The 27785-nt window shown below is 36.4% G+C and overlaps 1 protein-coding gene across 1 annotated transcript in view; it reads left to right on the forward strand.

Annotated features, from left to right (window-relative positions):
• The window catches only part of RTKN2 (rhotekin 2), a 76744-nt gene that overhangs the window by 40322 nt on the left and 8637 nt on the right, over positions 1-27785 (forward strand). Inside the window, exons 8-11 of the mRNA XM_031956900.1 lie at positions 9516-9610; positions 16623-16729; positions 18352-18483; positions 24079-24244. Of these exons, the coding sequence (XP_031812760.1) occupies positions 9516-9610; positions 16623-16729; positions 18352-18483; positions 24079-24244 (500 nt within the window). The remainder of the gene's footprint in view (positions 1-9515; positions 9611-16622; positions 16730-18351; positions 18484-24078; positions 24245-27785) is intronic.

A 27785-nucleotide genomic window follows, 5' to 3' on the forward strand; every position in this document is an offset into this window, starting at 1 on the left:
ATCTAGGATATGAGGGCAGTTTTCCTTTATAACTTTGAAATATGATTTCTAGGCTTTTTTTTTTTGGTCAGTTTCCAGGCAGTAATATTTAAATTGTCTATCCTTTAGATATTTTCCAGGTAAGTTGTTTTTCTGATGTTTTTCTGATTTTTCCTTTTTCCTTTCACCTTTTTACTTTTATAACTTTGTTTTATTTTATTGTTTCTTGATGTGCTTTGAAGTCATTAGCTTCCATTTGTTCAATTCTGATTTTTAAGGAATTATTTTTTCATTGAGTTTTTGTACCTCTTTTACCATAGGTCAATTGTTTTTTAAGTGTTTTCAGTATTTTTTATGCCTTTTTTGTCAAGCTATTCTGGTTTTGTAAATTTGTTTTTGCATAATTCTCATTTCTTAATTTTGCTTCTACCAATTTTATTTCCAGTACTGTCGACTTTATTTCCAGTAATTCTTGTTGGACATGGATCCAATTAACATTTTTCTCTTAGACTTTTCTTGTAGGTACTTTCATATTATCTTCTGAGTCTTGATCTTCCCTTTTCCCATAGTAGCTTTTTATGGTGCAGTTCTTTTGTTCTTTTTTGTTTGCTCCTCTTAACTACCTATCTCTTGACTTTGAACTTCTAAAATAAAGTTAGGCTTTTCTCACTTATGGGTAGGGAGACACTGTTCCAAACTTCTAGTTTTTTCATGCTGCTGTTTTCAGAGCTAGTTCTCGAGTCTGCAAGTGTTTGGTTCTTCCAAGATGATATCCTAGAAAAGGTATGGTTACTGCTCTCCAAGTCTATGCCACAAGTACTAGTGCTTCTCATAGCCTTTGAATATACAATTAGAGTCCCTGTTCCCTTATGGCTAACTTCTTGTGGGTTGTGCCACTCAAATTTTATTTGAGGAGATATTTTATTTTGTAAATTTTATTTCATTTCAGGAGACATTTTGAAATTGTTTGGAGGGCATTGTTGAGGATTTTAGATGAGTTGCTGCCTGTATTCCACCATCTTATTCCCCAGTGTTCTTTCAAAACTTTCTGAACAAATCCCAAAGCAATACTATTGAAAATACTGAGCAGAGGGTTTAGAAATGAAGAATCTAAATCTTAATTCATATCCATTTTGTGCCAAAAGATGACCAAATAATAGAATCATTATTTTATTTCAGTCTGGTGATATCCTTTTGAGAATTTTGAGAGGGATTTTTGAGGGTTGCATCATTGACTAATATGTCTTGAATTAAATAATTTATTGGTAAAGCCAAGCATATATTATTCTTGGCAGGCGTCATTTCTTTTTGTCAATTAGACTGAAAACCTTTGAGAGTGAGCCTTGTGCTGTTGATAGACTCTGTGACTGAGGGAGTTGCTTTACTTATCTGGGACTGGGGTAGAGAAGGCTTGGCTTAGAGGGAGCTGCCCTCAGACAGCCATCCATTCCAGGGAAATTGCCTTTCTGGGCTCTGATTCCAGCTTTGATTCACAAAAATACTACCTTCATGCTGCTTCCTCTTTCTTCTGTTTTCTTAACTTAATAGATGACCACCCCTCGGGGAGATCCCACTCAGGCTGTTGAAGCCTGAGGCAAAGCTCAGGCTCAGGCAAAGCTTCTGCTTGACTGTATCAGAGGCTCTCTCAGCCTGTTGGCAGTTCTTGACCTGTTAGTGAGGATGGTTTTATTTCTATAGAATAAGAAAGCTGTCAAAGGAACAAGTCCACTCCTTCCCAAATGATGTCAAACATGGAAACAGCTATGTATATAGTTCAGAAAGAGTTGTTATTGTTTGTCCTTCCTTCTTGAAGAGGACCAGGACATTAGGGAGGTGATGTCATGACATGCAAATGATTGGATTGAAGGGAGGAAGGGAAGACTGGGCAAGGTCACCTGCCTCACTTTTCTCTCCAGAGCCATCTGGGTCCAATGGCCAGATGGAGATCAGGATGACAGGAGATGGCCCTGGATGAATTGGGGTCTTGGCCTTTTTTAAGCTAAAGTCTTCAATGGGGCCTCAATTTGATGATTGATTTAGCAATCGAGGCAAGAATCTCCTTTTTTACCTAGTCCAAACAAACAAAAATCACAAATCTGTGAGGAGACCCTCAGGAGTTTCTGGCCAAAGCAGAAATGATTGTTATTTACATTCAATTTGAGTCCTTCAATACCCAAACAATGACCAAATGAGACTTGGCCTAGGATCTCTTGGTGGCCAGTGAGATTGGTTTTGGTTTGACGCCTGCTCTTGAAAAACAAATCTAGCCAGTAAACCCTAAGATATCTTTGGAGGGTTCTAGAAGAGTAGAATTTGTGGTGTCTGAGCTATGATCTCTGAAAGTAGCATTATAGCAAAATTCACATATTGGAAATTTGAAGTAGGTATTGAGTAGCAATGTGCTTTAATTGATCATCCTGAATGACGGAGTGTGTCCAGATCCATTCATGATGAATTGGAAAGAATGGCAGTATAGTTTGTGGAAAGATTGGGAACCTGGAGCTCCAGGTTCCAATTAGTTCTTCCTATTAATGTGCAAGTCAAAATGTCTCTAAACCTAATTTTCCTCTGTGTAAAATAGAAGGATTGAAGTAGGTGATCTAATATCCTTTTATCCCTAAAATCATAGGATTTTATAATTCTAATAATTCTGCAATTCTGTCTTGCTCCTCCTTTAAAAATGAGAACATCAGCATTACAATAATATCCTGTAGTATGGCAGGTAGGTTGCTGACATTAGAAGTGGTTTATGTGGAAATCTAAAGTGTAAAAATGGTGTCCTAGAAAGTCTGGGATTTATGCCACTTGACACTTCTTCAACTACCCATCCTATTACCAGAATCAAAGGTAGAAAATACATGGCTGCGATGGCTTTCCTTAGAATGGAACTCGTGAGTCATCTTTTATTAATCAGAATCGGCATAAACAATACCAGTAAATCTCTAGTCAGTGGACCCAGCTGAAGCCAAGCCCACTTTAACAATTTAGCCATATCTTCATCTTTCTGGTCCTCCTTAGTTTCCCCATCTGAAGAATGCCAGTGTAGGACAAAAGAATCTTGGAGGTCCCACCTTGCTCTCTGTTGGAAGATTCTGTGTCTTAGAAACATGATGTGTTTCTTTAGCATGCCTTTTAAAGTACCCTTCTGTTTTCTTCAACATTTTCTGAACAATAAATTGCCATGCTGATTAGCCTATTTGGTTTGAAAAATAGTCACTGATTAAATTTTTGGGAATTCAAAAGTGTTGAGGTTGGCTAAAAGGAATGAATGTAATGTTTTAGAAAGAAAGGGGAATACTGACAAGAATATTTTTAAAGTGAGGTCATTGTTATTTTTGGCAGAATTGTTATAATTAGTCATGTTTGAACAATGAGGTAACTTGAAATATCAACATGCATTGTTTTATTTGAAAGAAGACATGGTACTTTTAGGGTAAATTTTTAATATGCTTCCTGATTGGATTCATTTCTCCATTTTATTGACAAAGTGTAGGACTTTGGTCTTATGTAACATGTAGCTAGATTCTTAGCCCCTCAATTTGCTGCTTGCTGATTTGGTACCTTTTTAGGGTATCTTTTTTGTTACTTGGGTTTGATTTCAACAAATCATTCTAAGTGCATTAGGTATCTCTCACTTTAAGTAATCATAGAGTGAAAACCTCAACTTAGAGATGATCCCTTTACAAAATGAGTCACTTTAGGGATTTCCTTAAATAGAAAATGCCCCTGATACCTTTAATAAAAAGATTAAATCTGGAAAAGTAGCTTTATGTAAAACTAAACATGAAGTCATTTTGTAAAGTGAATCCTTAAAGCATCTGTGACACCATCAAGGTAGACACTGCTTTCATTGATATCATTCTTCCCTGTGGAGTATCCTCTTCTACTAGCCCAGCTGGGCCTGTGGTCATTTTCCACCCTTGGCAAGGTGGGGATATCGTTTAGAGATTTAGTTGATGTAGCTTTGGAAACCTCTTGGGTCATTTCCAGGCCACGATGAGGCACAGTGGAAATGAGGTGGACTTTTATTAAAATATTTCCCTGTTATGAAAAACACTAAAGCTTTCTGAAGGTGATTAAATTATGAAGTACTAACATAAAGAAGAAGCATGGTTGTTAGAGTGGAAAAGAGTTGAGTTTAGATATTGCCTCTAACATCTATAGGCTATGGGATTCAGTTTCCTTGTCTGTAAAATGGGGATAATATTTGGTATTCATTCCAGAGGGCTTATGTGAAGATCAAAAAAAAAAAAAAAAAAAAAAAAAGATACTTTAAAAGCATGAAAGTGTCCTGATTCTTATCTCTAAGTAAAATCAATAACACAGATTGAAAATATTTTCTTTCCTGCTATTTTAAAGTATCTTGTGGTTTGTTTTTTTTTTTTGCCTCGTTCTCTTAAAAAATAATTTTTTACACCAGTCACTTTCCTCTGAACGTTCCCTTGAGCAAAAAAAAGCCTTTAAGTAAAATTTAATTCTATTTTCATAGTCCTGCCTCCTCTCTGCTAAGAGGAGGAAAGAGTGCACTCAATAAAGTCTTAAAAGGATGCATATGCTGAATGTATTGCAAATGTAATCAAAATATTTTTTTAGGTAGAAAAGACCAGAGAAAGAAGGGAGAAAACCATGTCTAGAGACCATTGAAAAAAGTGTAAGAAAAGTAGCTATTGGAAACCCAAAAGTTCAAAGGAGATAATCCAGTAAAGGATTTCAAGATAAAACCTGGGGCCTCGGATATCTTGGCAAGCATGAAAAGGAAATGGGTATCAGAGAGCCTGGGAGAACAAGGTCCTTGACCAGAATGTGGCTCTATGAGGTGTTCCTTACAGAAAGGAAAGGTAAAAAGGTAAAAAGAGGTACAGGAGCATTGTGGATTATGCAGGTCTGATTATATCAGGAATTCTAGGAACCAAAAAGTTGTGTTGGAGGGCACTTGATTGGATATTAACTGCTGGGGAGACAACATGTGGAAGCAATTATGTCATCAGAGTCTATTACAGATCAGCTGGACAAAAAGAAAAATCAGATGACGGGCTCAGGAAGCAGATGACAAAGTTGGTTCACTGGCATGATGTAGTAATGATGGGCAACTTCAGTTGTCCAAACATTTGCTGGAGGGCTTAGTTCAAAGTAGAGCATCCTAAATGATCATGAGAAATGGTTAAATCAGTAATTGATACACAGCACGAGATGGGAGATAGTAAGAGGCCATTTAGGTCCATGATTGGATATTGGGAGAGATGGCTAGTGTGATGGTTTGATTTGAGAGATCATGGTAGTAAAGGAGATATACTGAAGGCCTGGGAAAGGACAAACATTTGTCTCAATTTTCAAAAAATGGAACAGAATGGGACCTATAAACTAAAGATCAGTGAACTTAAGCTAAATCTTGGGAAAGTATATTATGAAAGATCTTCTTAGTAAGTCTCAATAAAAATAAGTGGCAATCCTAAAAAATAGCTAGCACAACTTCATCAAAAACAAGCCTTCTCTTTTTCTTCCTTCTTCCCTTCTGTTTCCTTCCTTCTCTTTTCTCTTCCCTCCTTTTATTCTTTGCTCCTTCCTTTTTTCCTTCCCTGTCTCCCTTCATTCTTTTCCTTTTTTCTTTCTATAGTTATCAAACAAGTAGATGAGAGGTACATTTACTTAGATTCTAGCAAGTGTTTGAAATATCACATTCTCATGACAAAAATGGAGACGTGGGTTAATTGATAATGTGAGACAGATTTGGAATTGTTGAATGGACAGACCCAGGGAGTAGTCATTACTACTTCAATGGCAACTTAGAAAGATGTCTACAGTGGAATTTACTCAAGAACCTGTGCTTAGCATTGTGCTATTAAAGACATAGACAATATTCTCATTAAATTTGAAGAACATAAAACTAGGGAAGATGGTTAATATGATAGTTTGGATCCAAATGGACCTGGTGAGATGAAAGTTAACAGGAGAAGCTGTAAAGCCAAATGCTTTGATTAAGAAATTGACTTTATAATGTAAGATTACATTTATATACATGGTTCAATAGCACTTGGTCTGTAAATCACCAGGGTGACTTGTGATCTTGGGCTCTCTGTATCAAGAGAAGTTACAAGATCACAACCTCATTCAGGCTGTCACATCTGGAATGTTCACGTCTAAGCAAATCATATGAAGGACATTGATAAGATGGTAATGTACAGAAAAGACTGTCCAGGAGGATGAAAGGCTTTGCATTTATGCCATGAGGATTGGTTAAAGGGGCCGGGGATGTTTAGTTTATAAATGGAAGACTCAGGAGAGAATTGATGTCTTCAAGTAGTGGGCAACATCAGTGAAAATAACTGGAAAAAAGTGGCCAGGCATATGTAGGTTTAATATGAAGGAGAGCTTTCAGGAAGTGGGTTGGATTGTCTAAGGAAAGGCTAGATTGCTGCTTGTTGGATTTTTTCCAGAATGATTTGAGCTAAGTCCTTCTGATTTCAAATTCTATCATCCTATGATTCTGTGTGTTTCCTCCTCAGTTCTCTAAATTGGTCATTATAATCGATCATAGTTCTGTTTCCTCTTACTGGTTTTGTTTACATTATTTTAGTCACTGGATAGAATATTCTTGTGGTTCTTTATATCGAACTACAATCAGATAAATCTTGCAGTATTCTCTAAGTTCCTTATCTTGATTATAATAATAAGCTACATTTTATTCATCCATTTTCTAGATAATGGGTACTCACTTTGTTTCCAGTTTTTATCTACCACAAAAAGATATTGCTTTGATTTGATTTGATTTTTTCTCGTCTTTGATCTCCTTGAGGAATTAAATATTTGTTAAATGCTTAGCGTAATGCCTGATATATAAAAGGCACTTAATAAATGTGTATTCCCATCTCTCCTTTAGTCCCTCCTCCCAATATAGTTAGTAGATCAGTAGATCAAAGATCAAAGAATATGAACAGTTTAGAGGCTTTTCTTACATAATTCCAAATTGTTTCCTAGAAAGTCATAGCTCCACCAATGCTATGTTAATATCTATGCCTTTTCCTTTGGGGATTTTCAGATTAAGAAATAAAAATAAAGACTGAATGTTTACATTGGAAATTACATAGCAAGAGTTCAAGATTTCTAAAAGATTTCAGAAGATTTTCTTGTCCTCTGATTTTTCTTGAAATTAATTATGGGGTACAGCCCCTGGTCTTACTCACTGAGCCATCGTTCTAATAATGAACAAAATAAAAGAACAAAAAATCTATTCATTTGAGAGTGACTGTAACATTTCATAGCCCTGGTTCCCTACATCTGCAAAGGGAAAACAGGTACATTTTCTGTAATTTCAAATCTCTTCCCTTGGGGATAAGCTTGGTCATTGTGACTGCAGCTTTCAGTTTTTTTGGTCATGGTTTTTTTTCCATTGTCATTGTTTGACTGATTCCTGATTTGCTTTTCTCTGCATCAGTTCATCTAACCCTTCTTTGAATTCTTCATAGCATCATATCTTATGGTACCCTCACAAATTTTGCTTAGTCTTTCCCTAATTGGTGGACATTTAATTTGTTTTTAATTTTAGTTTGGCAGAAGATTTACTTTAATTCCATTCCCTTTAATGACTTCCTCCCCTGCCTCCCTGGCATGGTGGTGACTCTCAATTCTTAAAGATTGGATTACCTACCAAATCTTACTGACCCATGTGGCCAGCCAGAACCTGGATGTTATGCAGCGATGCATCTGGGAGACTTGATAACTTTCAAAAAACATTGACTAAATCATGGAAGTTGTGAACTTCATTAGTGTAAAAAGAGGTAATCTATGAATTTACCAGTTCTTGATGCTGAGTAAAATGAGCAGAACCAGGAGATCATTATACACTTCAACAGCAATACTGTATGAGGATGTATTCTGGTGGAAGTGGATATCTTAGACAAAGAGAAGATCTAATTCAGTTCCAATTGATCAATGATGGACAGAAGCAGCTACACCCAGAGAAGGAATACTGGGAAATGAATGTGGACTACTTGCATTTTTGTTTTTCTTCCCTAATTATTTTTACCTTCTGAATCTGATTCTTCTTCTGCAACAAGAGAACTATATGAATCTGCACACATATTGTATCTAGGATATATTATAGCATGTTTAACATGTATAAGACTGCTTGCCATCTAGGGGAGGGGGTGGAGGGAGAGAGGGGAAAAGTCGGAACAGAAGTGAGTGCAAGGGATAATGTTGTAAAAATTATCCATGCATATGTTCTGTCAATAAAAAGCTATAATGGAAAAAAAAAACTTACCAGTTCTTATTGTGTGACAGTTTTATTTGCATTCAGCTTTTACTGACTCTCCTGTTTATATCACCTTCCAGCATATAGCTAACATAGAAACATGCACAACAGCACATATATTCTTTTTTAAATTTTATTAAAGATTTTTATTTTCAAAACATATGCATGGACAATTTTTCAACACTGATCCTTGCAATTGGCAAGTAGTCCAATACATGTTAAACATGTTAAAATATGTTAAATCCAAAATATGTATACATTGTTTGTGCATTGCCTCACAAGAAAAATCAGATCAAAAAAATCAAAAGGTTTTTTTAGGTAGAATGAGAAAGAAAACAAAATGCAAACAACAAAAATGAGAATGTTATGTTGTTGTTATCCATACTCAGTTCCCATAGTCCTCTCCCTGGGTGCAGATGACTCTCTTCATTATAAGATCATTGAAACTGACCTCAATCATCTCATTCATACAAATTCTAAAGGCCCCTCAGCACTCTGTAGCAGCACTAGCCATTCTTGGACATCATTTGAGACAATTAATTCTGCTATGATTGGTTTTATACCTTTAATTTTTAAGCCAAAGGCAATTCCAAATGTTACTTTCCCTAAAAAAAAAAAAAAAAATCGGATGTTTTTGGAAAATAGTGAGGAAATTTCATTCACTGATGCAATTTGACTCCTACTGTATAACATAGACTTCAGTTCAGTGACTTGACCAGCATCACACATTCAGAATATGACAGTTCAATTTAGATCCAAGCCTTCTTGATGCCGATGCCAGCTTCTTCTCCATTACAGCTTAATCATTTTTTGAAAATCATTACAAATAAAAAGCAGGAAAATTAACTTGCTTCTCATTAATTTTATGTGAGAATATGCTCCGCATAATGTGATGAAATTGCTGTAATTCCTAAAAATTTCTAACAAGGGACCACTATTGGATTTCAGTAATTCACCTCACTATCTCGTGCCATGGAGAAAAGCTCCAAATCTTTGAACTAATTAAACCTTAGGGAAAAAAAACCAGCTATCAAGTTGTCTAGAGTAAATGTTCCAAAGAAACATATCTATCTGTGTGATTATGTTTGCATATCTGTCTTTTTATAGAGAATTTTTCAAATAATTTGAAAACATTACTTAAAAACATATAAGCCTCTCATACTGTTTGGTTGTTAACGTGGGATCAGACACTTTCCTCTCACATATCCCCATGTGTTGAAATGTTCCCTCTCTGAAATCAGGAGCTGTTCTGAAATATTTATTTAGAATTTCTCTTGCTTTTTAGGGGTGTAAAGTACAGTTTGCTAGCCCATACTACTCTGACCTTGGAAAATACTGATGAAAGCTTCAGGACCCACACTCTTACTATTACTGGAAATGGTAAGTCTATTGAGTTGCAAAACATACAAATAGCTAATATAATGCTCACATTATAACATGTTTCTTTCAAAGATGCATCTGTTTTCTTCAATCTGTCAGTGGATTTGTGTTCACAAGTATTCACATGACGTCTCAAAGTGGCTTTCAAATTTGAGTTTCTTCCTGTTTGCCCTTTTTAGAGACAGAGTAATTGAGGGATGGAATGGGAAGGAATGAGTATTTATCTGAATTATTCCCATCAAAATGTGATCCAAGAGAAGTGTTAAGGGTCCATTTCTTGTCTTATGAAAGAGACAACCCCATTACATTTCCCCTGGGCAGCTTTGGGGGCAACTGGACACTTTGCTAATAGACTTGAATAATACCTGTGTTCATGTAATACAGGGAGTATCTTGTGAGCAAGATCAAAAGGATGTTATCTATTCATATCTACTCTGGTTTGGAGAAAAATGGAAGTGGGAAGAGGAGCATGGGAGACTTACAAAAGCATATGTTGTATAGCCTTGATCTTTCCTTTAGGTGGTTTCTATCGAAAGTTAAAAAAAAACCATTTTTTTTAATAATTTAAAATTATTTAAATTATTTAAATAATTTAAGAATTAGACAGAAATCAACAACACAATAATAGTTTAATGGTTAAAATGTAATAACCACACACTGATCAGAACAATACTTTATGTTCAGGTGTTAATGAGAAATTGTTGCTGGAACAGAATCTTTTTTTTTTTTTTTTAAAGGCACTGTTTTCCCATTCAAATTCAGAACTACCATGAGCTCCTCTAATTTAATGTTTAAATTCCTTACCTATTAGGATCTGGTATGGAAAATATAAAATACAATATTATGATAATATAAAGTACAAGTTAGTGGAGTTGAACCTACCAATTGTCCCCAAACTTGAAAATAAATAGGAATGGTCACCATTTTTGTTTTTCTAGCTTGATAATGGAACAGTGGTATAAAGGGGGGAAATTTTTAGATCACTAAAGGACTAGGTTCATTAATACCAATTCCATTTGATAACCATTTATTTAGGACCTTCTATGTCAATTACTGGGAATATGAAGTCAAAAAATAAATACCTTTGCCTTCCAGGGAACTTCTCAAAGTTCAATTAATTCAGTAAAAGTCTAAAATAACTAATAATGAGAAAGAATAATGATGTGTTTTGTGCTTTGTATTTTATTTTTAATAACAGCTTTTTATTTTCAAAACACATGCAAAGATAATTTTCAACATTCATTCCAAATTTGTCTCCCTCCCTTCCCTAAACAAACAATGTGATCCAATATAAAGTTAAAGTGATCCAAATATAAGTGATCCAATATAAGTTAAACATCAGATCAAAAAGGAACAAAAAATGAAAAAAAAAAAAGCAAGCAAACAACAGAAAAGGTGAAAATAGTATGTGATGATCCACCTTCAGTACCCATAGTCCTCTCTCTGGATGCAGTGGCTCTCTCCATCATGTTTTTTGTTGAAAAGATCCAAGTCCATCCCAGTTGGTTATCACATACTCTTGTTGCTGTGTATAATGTTCTCTTGGTTCTAGTCACTTCATTTATCAGTTCACACAGGTCTCTCCAGGCCTTTCTGAAGTCATCCTGCTGATTTACAGAACAATGATATTCCATTACATTCATAAACCAGAACTTATTCAGCCATTCTCCAACTGATGGGCATCCACTCAATTTCCAGTTCCTTGCCAACACAAAAGGGACTACTACAAACTTTTTCACATGGGGGTCCTTGTCCATTTTTTCATGATATCTTTGGGATACAGATCCAGTAGAAACACTGCTGGATCAAGGGTATTGTGCTTTGTATTTTAAATACGCCATGATACATTTCAAGATTTTTGAACTGTCACATTTTAACAAATTCTTAATAAATTTGCAATAACAAAGTATTTTAAGGTATATAAAGAATAAAAATACTCCTTCTAAACTTATAAGGAGGCCAGTTTTAGCCATTAAACGTGGTGTCTAGTGTTTGTAGGAAACTGGATAAGGATACAGACAAGACCTGTTATTTCATTGGTTGGTAATGGGAGCAATTCCCAGTGAACAGACTCTTTATCAATACAAGTGACACATTGTCTACAACTTTCAGTCTTAGAGTTGCCTAGAACAGAACTGCTAACAACCCTCAAGTGCAGCCTGAAGGAGATTAAAATGTAACTGGGGAATGTTTAACAAAATAACTAAAAATATAGTAAAACATAGTTAACATTACATCTTAAAATTAAGTCATTTTGCATCCTGCAGGGATGCTTTTGTTCAGATTGTGGCCTCCTGTCTCTGTTGAAGTTTGACAGCACTAGCTAAGGGCACTGAGAAGTTAGTTTGGATTATACTCCAGACCTTTTTGGCTTCAAGGCCATGGCAGCTCAGAATCTAAAAGCAGGCATTCTCCATGTCACATATGATTGTGGGTAAGTCCCTTAGTGTGACTGGTATTTCTGGGAATGGTTGCTCCAGTTGGATGGTCCAATTACCTTGATCCCTTCACTCCTTCTCAGTTCATCGGGATGACTTCTTTGTCTATTCATTCTCCTTTATTTTCCTTCTGTGAGTACAATCATTGTATGCCCTGTTCTGTTTTCTTTTGTTGATTTGCATTATTTTCCAAAGGTCTTTCTAACTTTATTCCTCATTTATATTTATATAGTGTTCCATCCTATTCATTAGAATGTAAGCTCCTTGACAGCAGACACTGTTTCTTGGCTTTTTCTTGGAATCACTGAATCACAAAACTCGGAATCTAGGAGCTCTAACCCCCCACCCATGAATGAGATTCCCCATATGACATATCCCCCAGTGGCCATTCAGCCTCTGCTTAAAACCCTCTAGTCTTTTCTGTTTAGCTCAGATTGTTAGGGATGTGGTCTCCTTTGCATCCACCAATTGTGCATCTACTGGCCTTTTGTGGCCAACCAGAACCAATCTTGGCATGTCCCCTGGGAGTCTTTTCTCCAGGCTAGATGCAGTTCCTTCAAACAGTCCTTCTATATCATAGACTCGAAGCACTTTGCCAACCTTTGTACCCTCCTATGTACACTTCTTTCCCTTTAGTCTTCAACATTCACTTTCATAAGACTTGGAGCTCAGAATTTTTCTCCTTCTCCTCTCTCTGAAATGGCAAACAATCTGATAGAAATTGTACATGTACAATCATATTAAATACATTTCCACATTAGTCATGTTGTGAAAGAAAAATCAGAACAAAAGGGAAAGACCAAGAGAAAGAAAACCAAGAAGAAAAGGAAAACGATATGCTTTTCTTTGCACTCAGACTCTATCGTTCTTTCTCTGGATGCGAAAAACATTTTCCATTATGAGTCTTTTGGAATTGCTCTGGATACTCTTTAGTTTATCTGTGTTCTCGTTCAACTCTGGTGCCAAGAACTGAACATGGCCATGTGTGGTCTGACAAGGAGTCTACCGCTTCCTTCTTCTGGAAGTTATTCTTCTCATTGCAGGCCAGCATTACCTCAGACTCTTTGGCTGCTCTATCCCTGAAGACTTCATTAAGCTTGTTGTCCAATCAGCCCCCAGATCTTCTCACTGCCCAACTGTTCCTCTCCCATCTTACACTTGTAGAAAACTTCATCTCAATTCCTCCCTAATGTTGTCCACTGACAAGCCTATCGAGAACCTTTTGCATCCAGAGTCATCGTTTTGGCAGTTCCTCCCATTTTTGTGTCCTCTGCAAATTAGATAAGCCTGCCATCTCTGCCATTATGCAAGTCACTGGCAGAAATGTTCAACCACAGAAGATCAGACACAGGTACCTAGAGCTCTGCACTGGTGACCTCTTGCTGTGGAGGTTGATGTGGAACAACTACTTGATTTCTGTACATTTCCTGAGTTCATCAGATAATATTATCATCTTTTCTATATCTGTGTCTTATCAGAATAGCAGCTTTACAAAAAACTTTGCTAAAATCTAGGTAAGTTGCATCCACAGCATTCGTTTCATCTCCTAGTCTTGTAGTCATGTCCAAAAAAAGGAAATGAGATCAGTATCTCATCTGTTCTTGATGAAACCCTCTTGCCTTTTCTTTGTAATTATGGCTTCTCTTTCTAGATAATGATCAGCTATCACCTTAATGATGCTTTTTGGAATTTTGCCAAAAGTCAAGCTTCTGGGCTCCAGTTTGCAAACTGGAAATTGGGCCAGCCATGTGGCACCTTTGCTGTTCTGCACAATCCCTCCTTCATCAGTCATAGTCTTGGCCATCACATTGGCCAGTCTTCCCAGGATCTGAACATAGAGTTCATCTGTGACAAGTGAATTGACTTCATCCAGGGCAGCTGGATACTCTTTCTCTTCTTATCTTGGCCTTTAACCCCATTTTAGTCATTTGTGTTCTGTTTCCAGTGCAGTAGTGATTCTTCTTGGCAGAGAAATCAAGTCACGATTTAGCATGTTTGCTCTCCCTGCTGTCAGTTTTTAACACCCTTTCCAGTCCAAGCAAAGTTTCTGTCACCAAATTCAGTGCCTGGCACATATTAAGGATTTAATCAATACTTATTGATTATTTGGTTAATAGTTTTAAAAATATTCCCTACTGCTGAACTTGGATCAATTCCCATATTTTACAATGGCTATGCTTTTATGAAAATCTTTAAATTGATGATTCTATTTTTGATAATCCTTTTAGAGTATTTTCTTTTTGTGTGTGTTTTAAATACTATTTTATTTTTATAAATACATGCAAAGATAGTTTTCAACATTCACCATTGCAAAACCTTGTGTTCCAAACTTTTCTCCCTCTTCCTCCTTGCCTAGACAGCAAGCATATTTCCATATTCCTCATGCTGTGCAAGAAAAATCAGATCAAAAGGGGAAAAAAATGTGATAAAGGAAAAAAAAAAACAAGCAAACAAAAACAACAACAAAAACAGTGAAAATTCTATCCTTTGATCCAAATTCAGTCTCCATAGTTTTTCTCTCTCTGGATGTGGATGGCTCTCTCCATCACAAGCCCTGAATCACCTCATTGTTGAAAAAGAGCCATTTCCATCAATTGACCATCACATTGTCTTGTTGGTGTGTACAATGTTCTCTTGATTCTCCTCACTTCACTTAGCATTGGTTCTTTCTAGGCTTTTTTGAAATTGGCCTGCTCATTATTTCTTATAGAACAATAATCTTCCATTACCTTCATGTACCATAACATATTCAACATTTTTACACATGTGAGTCCTTTCTACTCTGTTATGATCTTTTTAGGATATAGACCCAGTAGAGACACAGCTGGATATGGGTATGCACAGTTTGATAGCCCTATATGCATAGTTCCAAATTGTTCTCCAGAATGGTTCCATCATTTCACAACTCTACCAGCAATACATTTGAGTCTCGGGTTTCCCACATCCCCTCCAATATTTATCACTATCTTTTTCTGTCATCTCCTCTCAGTCTGAGAGATGTGTAGTGGTACCTCAGAGTTATTTTAATCTGCATTTCTCTAATAGTGATTTAGAACATTTTTTCATGTTACTAGAAATGTCTTTATTTCATTTGTTCATATCTTTTGACCATTTATCAATTGGGGAATGGCTTGTATTCTTATAAATTTGAATCAGGAGTATATTCCTAAAAATTGCATCATTAGTTCAAAGGGTATGATTCTTTTTGTAACTATAACTCTTTGTAATTGTATAATTTGTATTATACAAATAACAGGTTATTCCAGGACAATATAATCTTAAGGGTAAGGATAATTTTTTTTTTCAATCACTGTTGCCTAACCCTATTGTCCTACATAATAAATTTTTTTTGAGAAGCTAGATGTAGGTCTTTGATTAAAGTCTGTGATTTCATCCACATAAAGGACACCCAATATGGAAAGTTACCAGTCTATGCTGTCAACTCACTTCTAATTAGTTGTTCAGAGAGTTTCTTTCTGGGCCACTGAGAGGTTTAATAACTTATCCCCATGGTCGCACATCTAGTAGGGATAGGAGGAAGGACTTCATCCTAGGTCTTCTTAACCACCCACCATATTGTCTCACATTAGCATGTGCTTAGCAACTTATTTGAACCTATTTGAACCAGCAGTGAAGTAAGTTTGTTTCTCCACAATGCCACTGGCATTGACTTTTGTTGTTTTTCATCATTTTTTCCATAATGATGGGTATGAGATTCCCATTTGTTCTGCAAACCTGGCAGCAGCTTCCACAAACTGCTGAGAAACTCAATCTCTCAGAAGTCCCATGAAAAGTGGTGGCATGCTTATCCTGCTGTGTCATGTTGGAAAAGAGCTTTGATCAAAAGGCACCATGGTTTTTCCATTGACTGTTCTGTTTAGTTAAGCTAAGTCATCTGGTTAAGCTAAGTCATTATTCTTTTTTCCTTTAAACCCCACAAGCCACCCAACCAAACAAGAATTCTGGTTACTGAGCATTCATATTTAGAATATTACTAATATTGTAACAATAAACAGTTTTTCTTTTAAAATTAATATTTTACTCTAGTCTTTTTAAAAAAGTGACTGATTTTCATAATGTACTAATGTAAACCAGTTTAAAAAATAGTATTTGATATTCGATTTATTCCTAGCCACTTCTTAGGATACATCTACTAAAATGTGACAAACGAATACTCCTTTTTATTGACTTTTTAGTAAAATAAACAAAAAGGTAAGCTATCAAAAGGCCTCTGTTTATTTTAGCAGAAGAAATACAGGATAAATGCTATTAATCCTACTTCTTTCTTGTAACCCTACTGGCCAAGCCTACAAACTTCATCCTGATCTCTTGGATCTATTCTAAGCATTTGTTTCTTTCTGATCATGACATTTGTATTCTGTGTAGAGTGAGCATCAGACAGCACTGGTATAATAAACATTCGAATAGTTTATAATGCTAAGAGATGAATTTAAAACCTATTGTTGTACAAAGATAAAAATTAAAATGGATTTTGTAACTGGCTTAAATGAGTTTCTATCATTGCACAATGGTTGTGATTTTTCTCCTCCTGATTTTTTTTTTCTTTTAAACAGAAGAGTCATCATTTTGGCTTCCCTTGTATGGCAACATGTGCTGCCGATTAGTTGCTCAGCCAGCTTGCATGGCTGAAGATGCATTCAAAGGATTTCTTAATCAGCAGGTTAGAATGCTTTTACATATCTTGTAGCAGCAGTGAATGTCTGTTTGAAGTAATAGAGAATATTATACCCAATTAAATCTGTATATACTGATGTTGCTTTCTGGCCTTCTTCCAATAGGGAAAAGTCTGTTGTGGAACATAAGACTTTATGGGGTTATTAAAGTGTTATGTCTAAATTTGATCAATCATTAGACCAATGTTAGTGTGCTTATGTACTCATTATAAACCGAGAAGATCTTTGTTGGAGATGGGCTTCTAAGGGGAAAGTCCAACACAGAGTGGAAGCTAAGAGATTACCACTTGGGAAGAGGAGTTTGGAAGGTGCTCAGCTGCCTCAGACATTTGGAAGGGACACGGGATGAGCAGTATCAGAAGAGTACCCATTTCTGCTCCTCTTAAGTGCCAGAACCTGTGATTGTCAGGATGCAGGGCACGTGCATGTGTATGTGATGTATGTGTGTGTGTGCACAAAGCATGCACGTGTATGTCCTGGGTCCATGAACTTAAAAAGTTTTTTTTGATAACAATTTCAGTGTAATTGGTTCCCTATGAAGCCCCCTGTATTTTTCTCAATAGTATTTTATTTTTCCAAATACATGTAAAGATAATTTTCACCATCCACTTTTGCAAGATTTTGTGTTTCAGATTTTTCCTCCCTCCCCAAGCAGCAAACAATTTAATATAGGTTATACATATACAATTCTTTCCATACTAATCCTATATATTTTATATAATGAATTTATAAATAGTATCCTGAGCAGACCAAAAGGTCCAAGACTCACAGTCAAAAACTGGTGTCTTTGCATGTCTGTGAGAAGAGGGGATAGAATTTAACCAGAGGGAGGCCTCTGGTCTGCTTTTTGCATAAGGAAATCTGCCCTATTTTTCCTTATCCCAGGCCTTGTTGTGCTAGATATTCAGTAACAGAAGGCCCCTTTTTTTGTGGAGTCCTGATTTGGGGAGGGGGAAATGCTTGACATCTTTCACATACGGCAGTTTCTGGCAGAGGGGAGATTTGGCATTCTTGAGGCCTCTGGGCTTCCAAATCTGCTTCTGTGCCACCTACTACTGATTTATTTATAACCATAAATAGTTATTTCCATCCAGTAAATAATTCATTATGGACTATAGTGAATCAATAGCTTTTTTCCGAGAGAGATTCCATTATTAGAAGAAAAGAAAATTTGCATTCTTACTGAGTAGTTGACATTTTCAGTGTTCCCAGCAAAGTGTGGCAAAAACAAGATTTTGAAAGTTATTTTTCTAATTTTGCTGGGTCATTTGATGGATTGCCACTGTGTTTGAAACACTAATTTTTAATAGACTTGCTTCATCCGGTGAAAGATCTCCTAGAACAATATTGATTATGATTTCGTGTGGGGAGTAGCTCTGTGGTATTTATTTCTTTTTTAGTCTAAATTCTTTTGAATTTGGGACTTTAATTCCCTGAAGCTAACTTGCTTTTTGATCTCAGTCAATTGATTTATTTCACAGGGAATTAAAAAGGAAGTTGCTTATTAGTTTTAAATTATAAAAACAGTGTAAACTTGGAGAATTTCAAAATTTTCTTAAAATTAGCAAAACTGAGAAAGTTGTTAATTTGTTGATTATTTCTTCCTCAGCTAACGGTTGAAGGCCTAATTATCTGGACAAGGTTCTATTCTGTGTTGAGAGGCGGCCAACTCTTCTGCTATTACAGCCCAGAAGAAATTGAAGCTAAATTTGAACCCACTTTGGTAGTGCCTTTTAACAAGGTAACATATGATTCCCTTCAGTGGGTAAGGAGAAAAAAAAGTTCTAAAAAAGATCGTTTCTGAGTTAATCAGTTTCACTTCTGCCCCCAGATGTGAAGTTCTGTTGTGTTGGAGGCCTTCCTTATACATCTTATTTACTAAAATGTTGTCATAAAATGGTGAAAGTTGATTCCATTCTCTCCTTTCTTTGTTTCTTTTTAGGAGAAATCTTACTGGCCTCATTACCATTCAATAAGCAGGGAAACCTACACCCATTGAACTGGATATTTGTATAATCTAAAGAATATTTTATTCATCTACTGATCCTCAAAAATAGAGGATCAAAAAGAAAAACTTTCTTTTTCTTAGCCAGTACCCAGATAGTTTTGAGAATGACTGTCTTATTATAAGTAATTGGATTTAAATCTGGTACTGCTAGATCTTCTCTTTTTTCCCCACTAATTCCTTTCATGTTTTTGACTTTTTATTTCACAATTGTTTTATTTCTTTTCTAGCAAAAAAATATTTTTTGACAGTAAGTAGGTTAGTTTAGGTAAAACTGCCATTTTTATTATATTGGCTCTGCCTACCCATGAACATTATAATTTCTCCAATTATTTAAATTTATTTAAATTTAATTTTTTTTATTATTTAAATTTGACATTTTTGTGTAAAGCATTTTATTTACATTTAGTTCATGAGTTAGTCTTGGCACATATATTTTATGCTGCCTATTGTTATTTTAAATGGAGGATCTTTTACTATCTCTTCTTGAAGGGTTTTGTTGGTGATATGTCGAAATGGTGATTTATGTGGGTTTATGTTATATTCTGCTACTTTTGCTAAAATTGTTTTAGCTAGATTTTCCAAGTATATCTAGGATTCTCTAAGTATACCATCAAATCATCTTCACAGGGAAACTTTGGTTTCCTCATTGCTTATTTTGATGCCTTTGGTTTCTTTTTCATGTCTTATTGCTATAGCTAGTATTTCAAGAATAATACTATATTATATCAACCATATTAACCAATTAACCAATTATTATATTATATCATTGGTGATTATGAGTATCCTTGTTTCACTCCTGATCTTATTAGAAAGGCTTCTACCATATCCCCATTACAAATACAAAAATTACAAATTATTTACTGATAGATAGATGCTTATTTACTGATAAATAGATGCTTCTTATCATTTTAAGGGAAAATCCATTTATATCTATGCTTTCAAGTTATTTTGTCAAAGCTTTCTGCATCTTTTCATATAATCATAATTTTTGTTACTTTTATTTTTGTTGTAATTTTCCCTTATGTTAAACTATTTTTGCATAAATCCCACATGGTCAAAAGGTATAATCTTTGATATATTGTTGTAATCTCCTAGCTAGCATTTTATCTAGGATTTTGCATCCGTATTTGTTAATGAAATTGATCTTTAATTTTATTTCCATTCTTGCTCTTTCTGGTTTAGGTTTAAATCCAATTCACAAATTAGTCAAGCATCATAATTGTTTTAATAAAAATTGTTTCTTTGCCTTATAATTATAATATATATATATATATATATTATTTTCCTAAGGAAACATATACATATATATGTACAGTAATTATTTCAAATTATTTAATGTTGGAATTGATCTTTACCTGTTTGGTAGTATTCATTTAAATCCCTTTTCTTTTGATCTCCCATTTACTTCCCTGAGCAAAGTATATGCTTCACAATGGAATCTCTTTATTTGCATTATCTCAAATTGCATTGCAGAGTGGTTGCCACTGCAGTAGTGTGCTTTTATTTTTACCACCCCTCCTTTGGTTAATTGTTCCCATTTGTCAGCTTTACCGGTTTTCTGGCTATGAGATAAAACTTGGAGTTATATTCATTTGTATTTCTCTTATTCTTACTGACTTGGAACATTCTTTCATCTGGTTGTGAATACAGTTTTTTTGAGAGTTGTTTCTCCATATCCTGTCACCATATCTACAGGAAAATAGCTTTTGATCACATATTTCTTACTTATCTTTACCCAGGACCTTTATCAGATCTTGATATCCTATCAGCACCTTGAGGCAGGGGTTGCTTTTGCCTCTTAATATTTGTTGATTATGGATTTGATACAAACCTATCTCTTCTCTTTTAGCTTACTTGCATTAGTTTTATATCTACTTCTAATTAATTTAATCTGTTGTATAATTTTTATTTTTAAAAAGTTTCCATATGAATTGTAGATAATGTTTTTCTTTTTTGGCATGAAAGAGAATTATTTACTCTGCAGGAAAAGGGAGAAATAATTAGGGTTCAAGGAGAGCACATTTCAGATTTTGTCATCCTTCAACATTCCTATTGTCCCTAGGATAAAGTACAAACTACTTTAATAGGCATTTTAAACTGATTCCAGCCAATCTTTTTCCTGGCTGTGTTTTAGTAAAATCTGCTTGCCCCTCAGTTGGCTTTTTGGTTTTATCTTGGTTCTGGAGAAGAGTGTAAACTCCACCTCTCTTAAATCCAATTCACAAATTAGTCAAGGCATTATTACCCCATAGAAGAACAAAAATTGATCTTGATTCTCTCATCCAGGATGTTCTTTCAGTCCTCATATCAGACTTGCAGATTGACTTGCCACATTGGCTTTTATCAGTAACATTGATAAAAAGTGGAAGTAAAGTTGTAAGCTTACAAAAGCTCCTTAGGAAAATAAAGAACATAAATAATTGAAAATATATTTAGTGCTCATGGATAGGCCATGCCAATATAATAAAAAGTTAATTTACAGTAGTAATGCTATGGCAGTCAAACTATCAAACTTCTGTATCAAGAGAAACTATCAAACTATCAAGCCCATACAAACAAAAGATGTAGACTATTAAAGGAAAAAGGGAAATGAATAGCAATTTCATATTTCAAGCTATTACAAAGCAGGTAGTCATCGTAACCATTTAGTATTCTTTTAAATTACATATGAACAAATCAATGATAGGGAGTAAGCAAAGGAAAATTGGAAATAATGGAAAACAATCACCAAATGTACAGTATTTGTTTTTTTTTTATTTTTTATTTTTTTATTTAATAGCCTTTTATTTACAGGTTATATGCATGGGTAACTTTACGGCATTAACAATTGCCAAACCTCTTGTTCCAATTTTTCACCTCTTACCCCCCCACACCTCCTCCCCCAGATGGCAGATGACCAGTAGATGTTAAATATATTAAAATATAAATTAGATACACAATAAGTATACATGACCAAAGCGTTATTTTGCTGTACAAAAAGAATCAGACTCTGAAATATGGTACAATTAGCTTGTGAAGGAAATCAAAAATGCAGGTGGGCATAAATATAGGGATTGGGAATTCAATGTAATGGTTTTTAGTCATACCCAGAGTTCTTTCTCTGGGCGTAGCTGAAGAATTCCCTATTTGATAAAGACCAATATTTAAATAGAAAGCAATCTGACCAAAGTTATTCTAACATCTTAAACCATTTTCTACAATCATTCCTGATCTGGATATTAAGACTGTGCATTAAAAAAAAATTAGAAGACAAATAGATACTATATCTTTAACAGTTATGGTTAAGAATATTCCTAATCGGGTAAGGGATAGTCAGTTATAAAAGATAACACAGATAATTTTAATAGTTTTTTTAAAGGTTCTGCACAAAGGAAATGAACAGATCTAGGTAAAGAAGAGATTCAAATGGGGAAGAAAATGTTTGCATTAAATTCTTAGATAAAGAGTTTGATATCCAAAATCCAAAAATTTATAGACAACTAACAAGAAGCCATTTCCTAGTAGTTAATGGTTTAAGGAGGAACAATTCCCAAGGAGGAAATCAACCACTTCAAAGAAAACTTCAGATCACTAATCATAAGAGAAATGCAATGCAATAGCTCTGGAGTTTCACACCCAGCTAAGGTGGGGTAGTCAGTGCTGGAGAGGATATGGAGAAATAAGGATATACTGATATTTTCTTGGAGCAGTGAATTAGTTGACCACTTTGGAAAGCAATTTGGAATTCTATAAAGTGATAGAAATCTACATGTCCTTTGAAACTGAGAATCCAAGGTCCTATATTATACCAATGTATTTATAGCATCACTTTGTGAAAGAGCAAAAAACTTGGAACAAAGTAGATGCTCATTAGGGAAAAGGATATAGGAATTGCAGTATGGAAATTAAAAGAATATTACTATTTTAGGAAGAACATCTATGATGGAACACAGAAGTGTGGAAGGACCAGGTAAAATAACCATAGCAAAATACCCTTCTACCCACAATGACTACAAGAATGGAGAGAAGCAAAACCATACAATAATCAGTTGATTAGTCCCTATTATGTGCTAGAGACATAAAACATGGTAAAAATCAATTTCTGCTCTCAAGGAATTTAGTCTGAGAAGACAAGATATAAAAAAAAATACAAAGTGAGCTGTATATAGGAAAAATAGAAATTGAGAGGGGAAGGCATTTGAATTTAGAGAGATTGGTGGAGAAAATGCTGCAAAATGCTCAAGAAGCCAGAAAAAGTAGAAGGCATCCCTGCCCCAAGGGTATAAAACATAACATATATCAGATTTAAAAAAAAAAAATTATTGATCTGTATTTTTTTTTTAGGGAGGATTATGTTTTAAATTTTTTTTCAATTCAATGATTATCTGGGAGGAGTCAGGGGAAAAGAAATGGGAAATTTAGGCAGGTGATATAAAACTGAAAATATCACTAATTTTTTTTTAATTGAATAGCATAGAGGGCATATCCCCCTTTCATTCCACTTGTGACTCCCTAAGTGTCACTATCTGAGATCTGCTCCCTTAACCATTTGTGAATCTGCCTAATTACATTATTATCTCCTGAAATGGGGCAGGGTGTGTTCCCCCAGCCTCTTCCCACTTGCTATTCAGAAACACCTTGTCTAACCTTTTGTGAAACTATGACTTTTTTTCTGTCTTCTTTCTGTGGGCAAATCCGGCCCGACAGGTTGATTGCCTTTTCAGGGACCTGGATCTGGGTTTTTTTTTTAATGCTTTCCTGCATCCAAAAAATTGAATTTGAACATTTTATGGGAGTAATATCACTTTATAGACTTTTAGCTATGAGCTTTATAAATGAATGGTAGATATAAAATAAATGTTAATGAGGAAGCCCTCACAATGTCTCACTACAGTAGAAACTCTATTGTCCTTTCCCTACCTCAGCTGATACTTCTGGTTTCTGGCTTGAATGTCACAATGAGGAGCATTTGACGGATTCTTTTCCATCTTATTACTCTTAGAAATAGAGATAATGTATACTCTGTATTACAGTTATCATATTCAGTTCTTGTTTCATTGCTCAAGTTAAGAGCTGCAAATAAAAGTCTCCCCCTGATATCCCCCTCACTCCATGGGAGATTCAAGTAGCAACTAGCTTTTAATCTCACTATAGAGAGTCACTGTTACTCATTTGAAAATTCCCAAATTTTTCATATGTTTGAAGTTTGAATATTGAAAATCAGTCCTAGGAACAACTCTTTTTAAGCCAAGATTGATGTCAAATTTATCGTTGTGTGCTAGGTGGCTGTACCAAAAGCCTCCAGTCTTTGTGTGAATTGTTGAGTTGGCATTTTATCCAAACTTTTAGGAAACCAGAATCCGTGCGATGAATAAAGATCCTAAGAAAAAAGCCCATCGTTTCTTCGTGATCAACATTACAGATGATAAGGCGATCACAGAGACATTTGCAGCAGATAGTCTAGAAGAGCTTCAGGAGTGGATGGATGCCTTCAGGCAGCATATTTTTGATCTCAGTAAGTAAACATTTGGGGTTTTCTAGGGGTATAGTTGTATATTTATAATATAAAGGTATATAGAATACTGCCCCTTGGGGGTGCCATGATATACAGAGCCCTGGGTGGGCAGGTAAGGGGGAATCGAGAAAATCCAAGCTACTCCTTGTTTGACTGGACAAGTCTGCTTTACTTTGTCTTCAATATAGGAGGAGGAAGAGAAGGAGGAGGAGGATTATTACTAATAGTAACAATAATAACTACTTGCAGTATTGTTGTGAGGATCAAATAGTATTTGTTACAGTGCCTGGCACATGATTGTTACTCAGTAAATGCTTATTCCTTCCCTCTTGAGATTCATTGACAGTATTTTCTCAGAAATCTTAAGATCTTTTAATTAACCATTAAACAACCATTTGTTACCTACTGTGTACCATGCATTGTACTAGGGACTGAGAATACAGGTAGGTAATGGAGAGTGGATTCTATTGAAGAAGTCTATATCCAAATAAATATGCGTAAAAGGTGTACAAAATAAATGAGAAGTAAGTTGGAGAAAGGGCCTTCTGGGAAGAGTAAGAAAGGCCTTGTGGAGATGATGTATGTTGAACAGTTTAGAAGAAAACAAGGGAGTACTAAGGGGCAGAGCTGTGGTGGAATGGTAGCCTATACATGGACAACCTGTACAAATGCATGGAGGTGAGAGATGGAGCATCATGTGAGGAACAGTAAAAAGACCAGTTTGGATAAACTGAATAATGTAGCTAAGTAATATATTTAAAAGGCTGGAAATGTCGGTAGGACAGATTAGGGCAACAATTAAAACTAATTTGAGAAACAAAGGGAGCTGTTGAAATTTATCATAGGTGAGTGACTTGGTAAGACCTATATGTTGGTAATTACTTTATTAGCTGTTTGGAGAATGGATGAGAAAGCTGAGAGGGGAAGACTAATGGAGGTGGGGATAAGAATCTGAAGGAGGTGGTGATCCATGAGAGTGGAGAGAAGGGATCATCTTAGAGATTGTGGAGGGAGATTGTTGATGGATTGGCTATGTGGGTGCGGAAGAGGGAACAGCCAAGGGTAATTCAAGCTGTGGGATGAAAAAGATAGTGGAAGGAAACCTGTGACTTGGGGAGGTCCTGGAAGAATTTGGGGGCCTGTGGGTATCCAGGCAGAGCTCAGGAGAGACAACGTGCAGGCTTGGGAGTCATCAGCCTACAGATGGTGATCCTTGCATCTGTAGGAGCTGGTGCAGTCTCCAAGAGGGGATGGAGAGAGGAGGACCCAGCAATGTAGGGAGCATCTGGAGTTCAAGGGTGTTGTGTGGTAAATGGGCCAGTAAAGGAGCAATCAAACCCATGCGTAGGGAACCAGGAAGCAAGTCAGGATCCAGGAGCCAAAGTTGGTCAACAGGATGAAAAGCTTGAAGGAGGCTGAGAAGGCCATCAATGGAGAGAGATCATTGGTAACTTTCAACATCTGGAACTGAGTGAGGTGGAAAGCTAGACTGCAAAAGGGTCAGAAGCAGTGAAAAGTGAAAACATTGGTGTAGACATGGGAAAGAAAGAGCTGCTATGGTGGCTTGAGTCTCAACTAGAAGAGACTTTGGCATGTTTGTGGAGAGCAAGGAAGGAGCCAATAGAAAGAGGGTCTGACAAGAAGAAGAGATGTTGGGGACCTTGAGGAAGCAGTGAGAGCAGATGTTGGTGGGCTTGGCCTTGGACAGAAAGGTCCACCATCCTGTGGCTAAGGATCCAAGGATAGTTTTATAGTGAGATTCAAGCAAACAAGATGTAACACGTTATAATATCTAGGAGCCAAGATCAAAGAGTTACGTTTATAATTGATCATCTTTGATCTTTTACCTTCCTACATCTCCCCCCTCCCCAGTTACTAAAGAATTGCTGTTATGATAAGGTGTGTGTGTGTGTGATATTTATAAATGTTATATTTGTTAAGCTATGAACTCACCTTCTTTTAAAGGAAATCAGTTCTTATAGAAACTCTTTGGCCGTAGCATGGTTATCTCATATTATGAGATAGTTAACAGAAGAAACCAGATCCTCTGTGTAAGGGAGAGAGAAGTTCTAATCCCGGGTCTGAGAGCAGCATTAATGCTGCTTGGTGCTCCAAACTGGGCATTCTCTAGTGACTGGATGAATGGATGGCTGCTGTAACTGAATCTTACCAATATTAACAGGGAGATTTTAGCTTAATGGAAACAGTTCTTACAGGTCCTTCTGAGAAGAGCAAATAAAGATGTAATCACCTATGTCCCAAGGCAATTAAAAAAAAAAAAAAAGATTTCATGGGAGATAGAGCTATCTTGTCTTGCAGGGGGCAGGATGAGCATTTTCCAAAAAACATGAAGTAATAGAAACTTTTGTGCCAACATCTGTTGTAGAAGATGAGGACACAGAAATCCTTCCAAGAATCTGATAAGACTTCCAAAATTAAATCAACATCTTAATATCCAGAGATTCCAGGGCAAAGGAGGACATAAAGAAAAACTGAAAATATACAGGGAAATGTAACTCGGGAATAAGCAACAAATGGAGCAAGGAGATGCATTTGTGAGGAAGAAAGGCACCAAAGAAATCCAAAAAAATGCCGATTATATCTTAACACATAGTTACCATTGTCTGAATTATTTCTGAATGGGAGGTCTGCAGTCACTGAATGTCACTGTGAGAGCCCCCAGTGAGATCCATCCACACTCAGGAAAGTTTACTCTTACTATCCACGTGGGAAAAATCAGGTGGATGAAAAATGGCTGTTGACAAGTAGTTGATGTCTCCCCCTTCCCCCTGAAAACAAGCAGATTCGAAATACATTGTAAGAGGAGGTAAAAAGTATTTCAACAGGCAGTTGAGGAATGGAGGCCCAGGGAAAACACGAGGAGGAGACTCCTGGGGGAAGTTGGGGATATAGTCAGGCTGTTTGGCTGGAATACAGGAAGCGGGGCCGCTGGAAACAATGCAGCTTCCCAGACCCAAAACGTCCGGCTCTCCTCCTCCCGCACCACCTTGGACCCAGGCCATTGGCCATTCCCAGAGGCTGAGGATTTTGTGATCCCGCCGCTAGGGGGCGCCGCAGTGCAAATTTAAACGGGACTTGATTCCCTTACCAGCTGTGGGACCCTGGAGAAGTCACCTTGCCCTGGGTACCTCGGGTTCCTCACCTGTGAAATGAGCTGGAGAAAGAAAAAACCCCTCTGGGGTCTCTGCCGAGAGGTGGGATTCTGGAGGGTAGGACACGAGTGAATGGTGGCAGAGGCAGCAGAGATTGGGGGAGGGTGAAGTTGGGGCAGGGGCTGAGCAGGACCCCGGCGTGCTCAGGAGGAGTTGCCCAGCATGCCTGCCTTCCTGGCGGCCCCCGCTCTCCCATCAGCCAGCTAAGGGATGAGGGACGCGGCGGCCGCTCCCTGGGCCAGCCAGGCTGCTTCTGGGCCAGGCCCGCTTTGTCCTGACTATTCCTTACGGCCCATAAGATGCAGCCACCCGCAGCTGGAGGGACCCGTTGGGTCTCCTTGCCAGGAGACCTGTGCTCCCTGGCGAAG

The sequence above is a fragment of the Sarcophilus harrisii genome, chromosome 2 (assembly GCF_902635505.1).
Source record: "Sarcophilus harrisii chromosome 2, mSarHar1.11, whole genome shotgun sequence".
NCBI classification, from domain to species: Eukaryota; Metazoa; Chordata; class Mammalia; order Dasyuromorphia; family Dasyuridae; genus Sarcophilus; species Sarcophilus harrisii.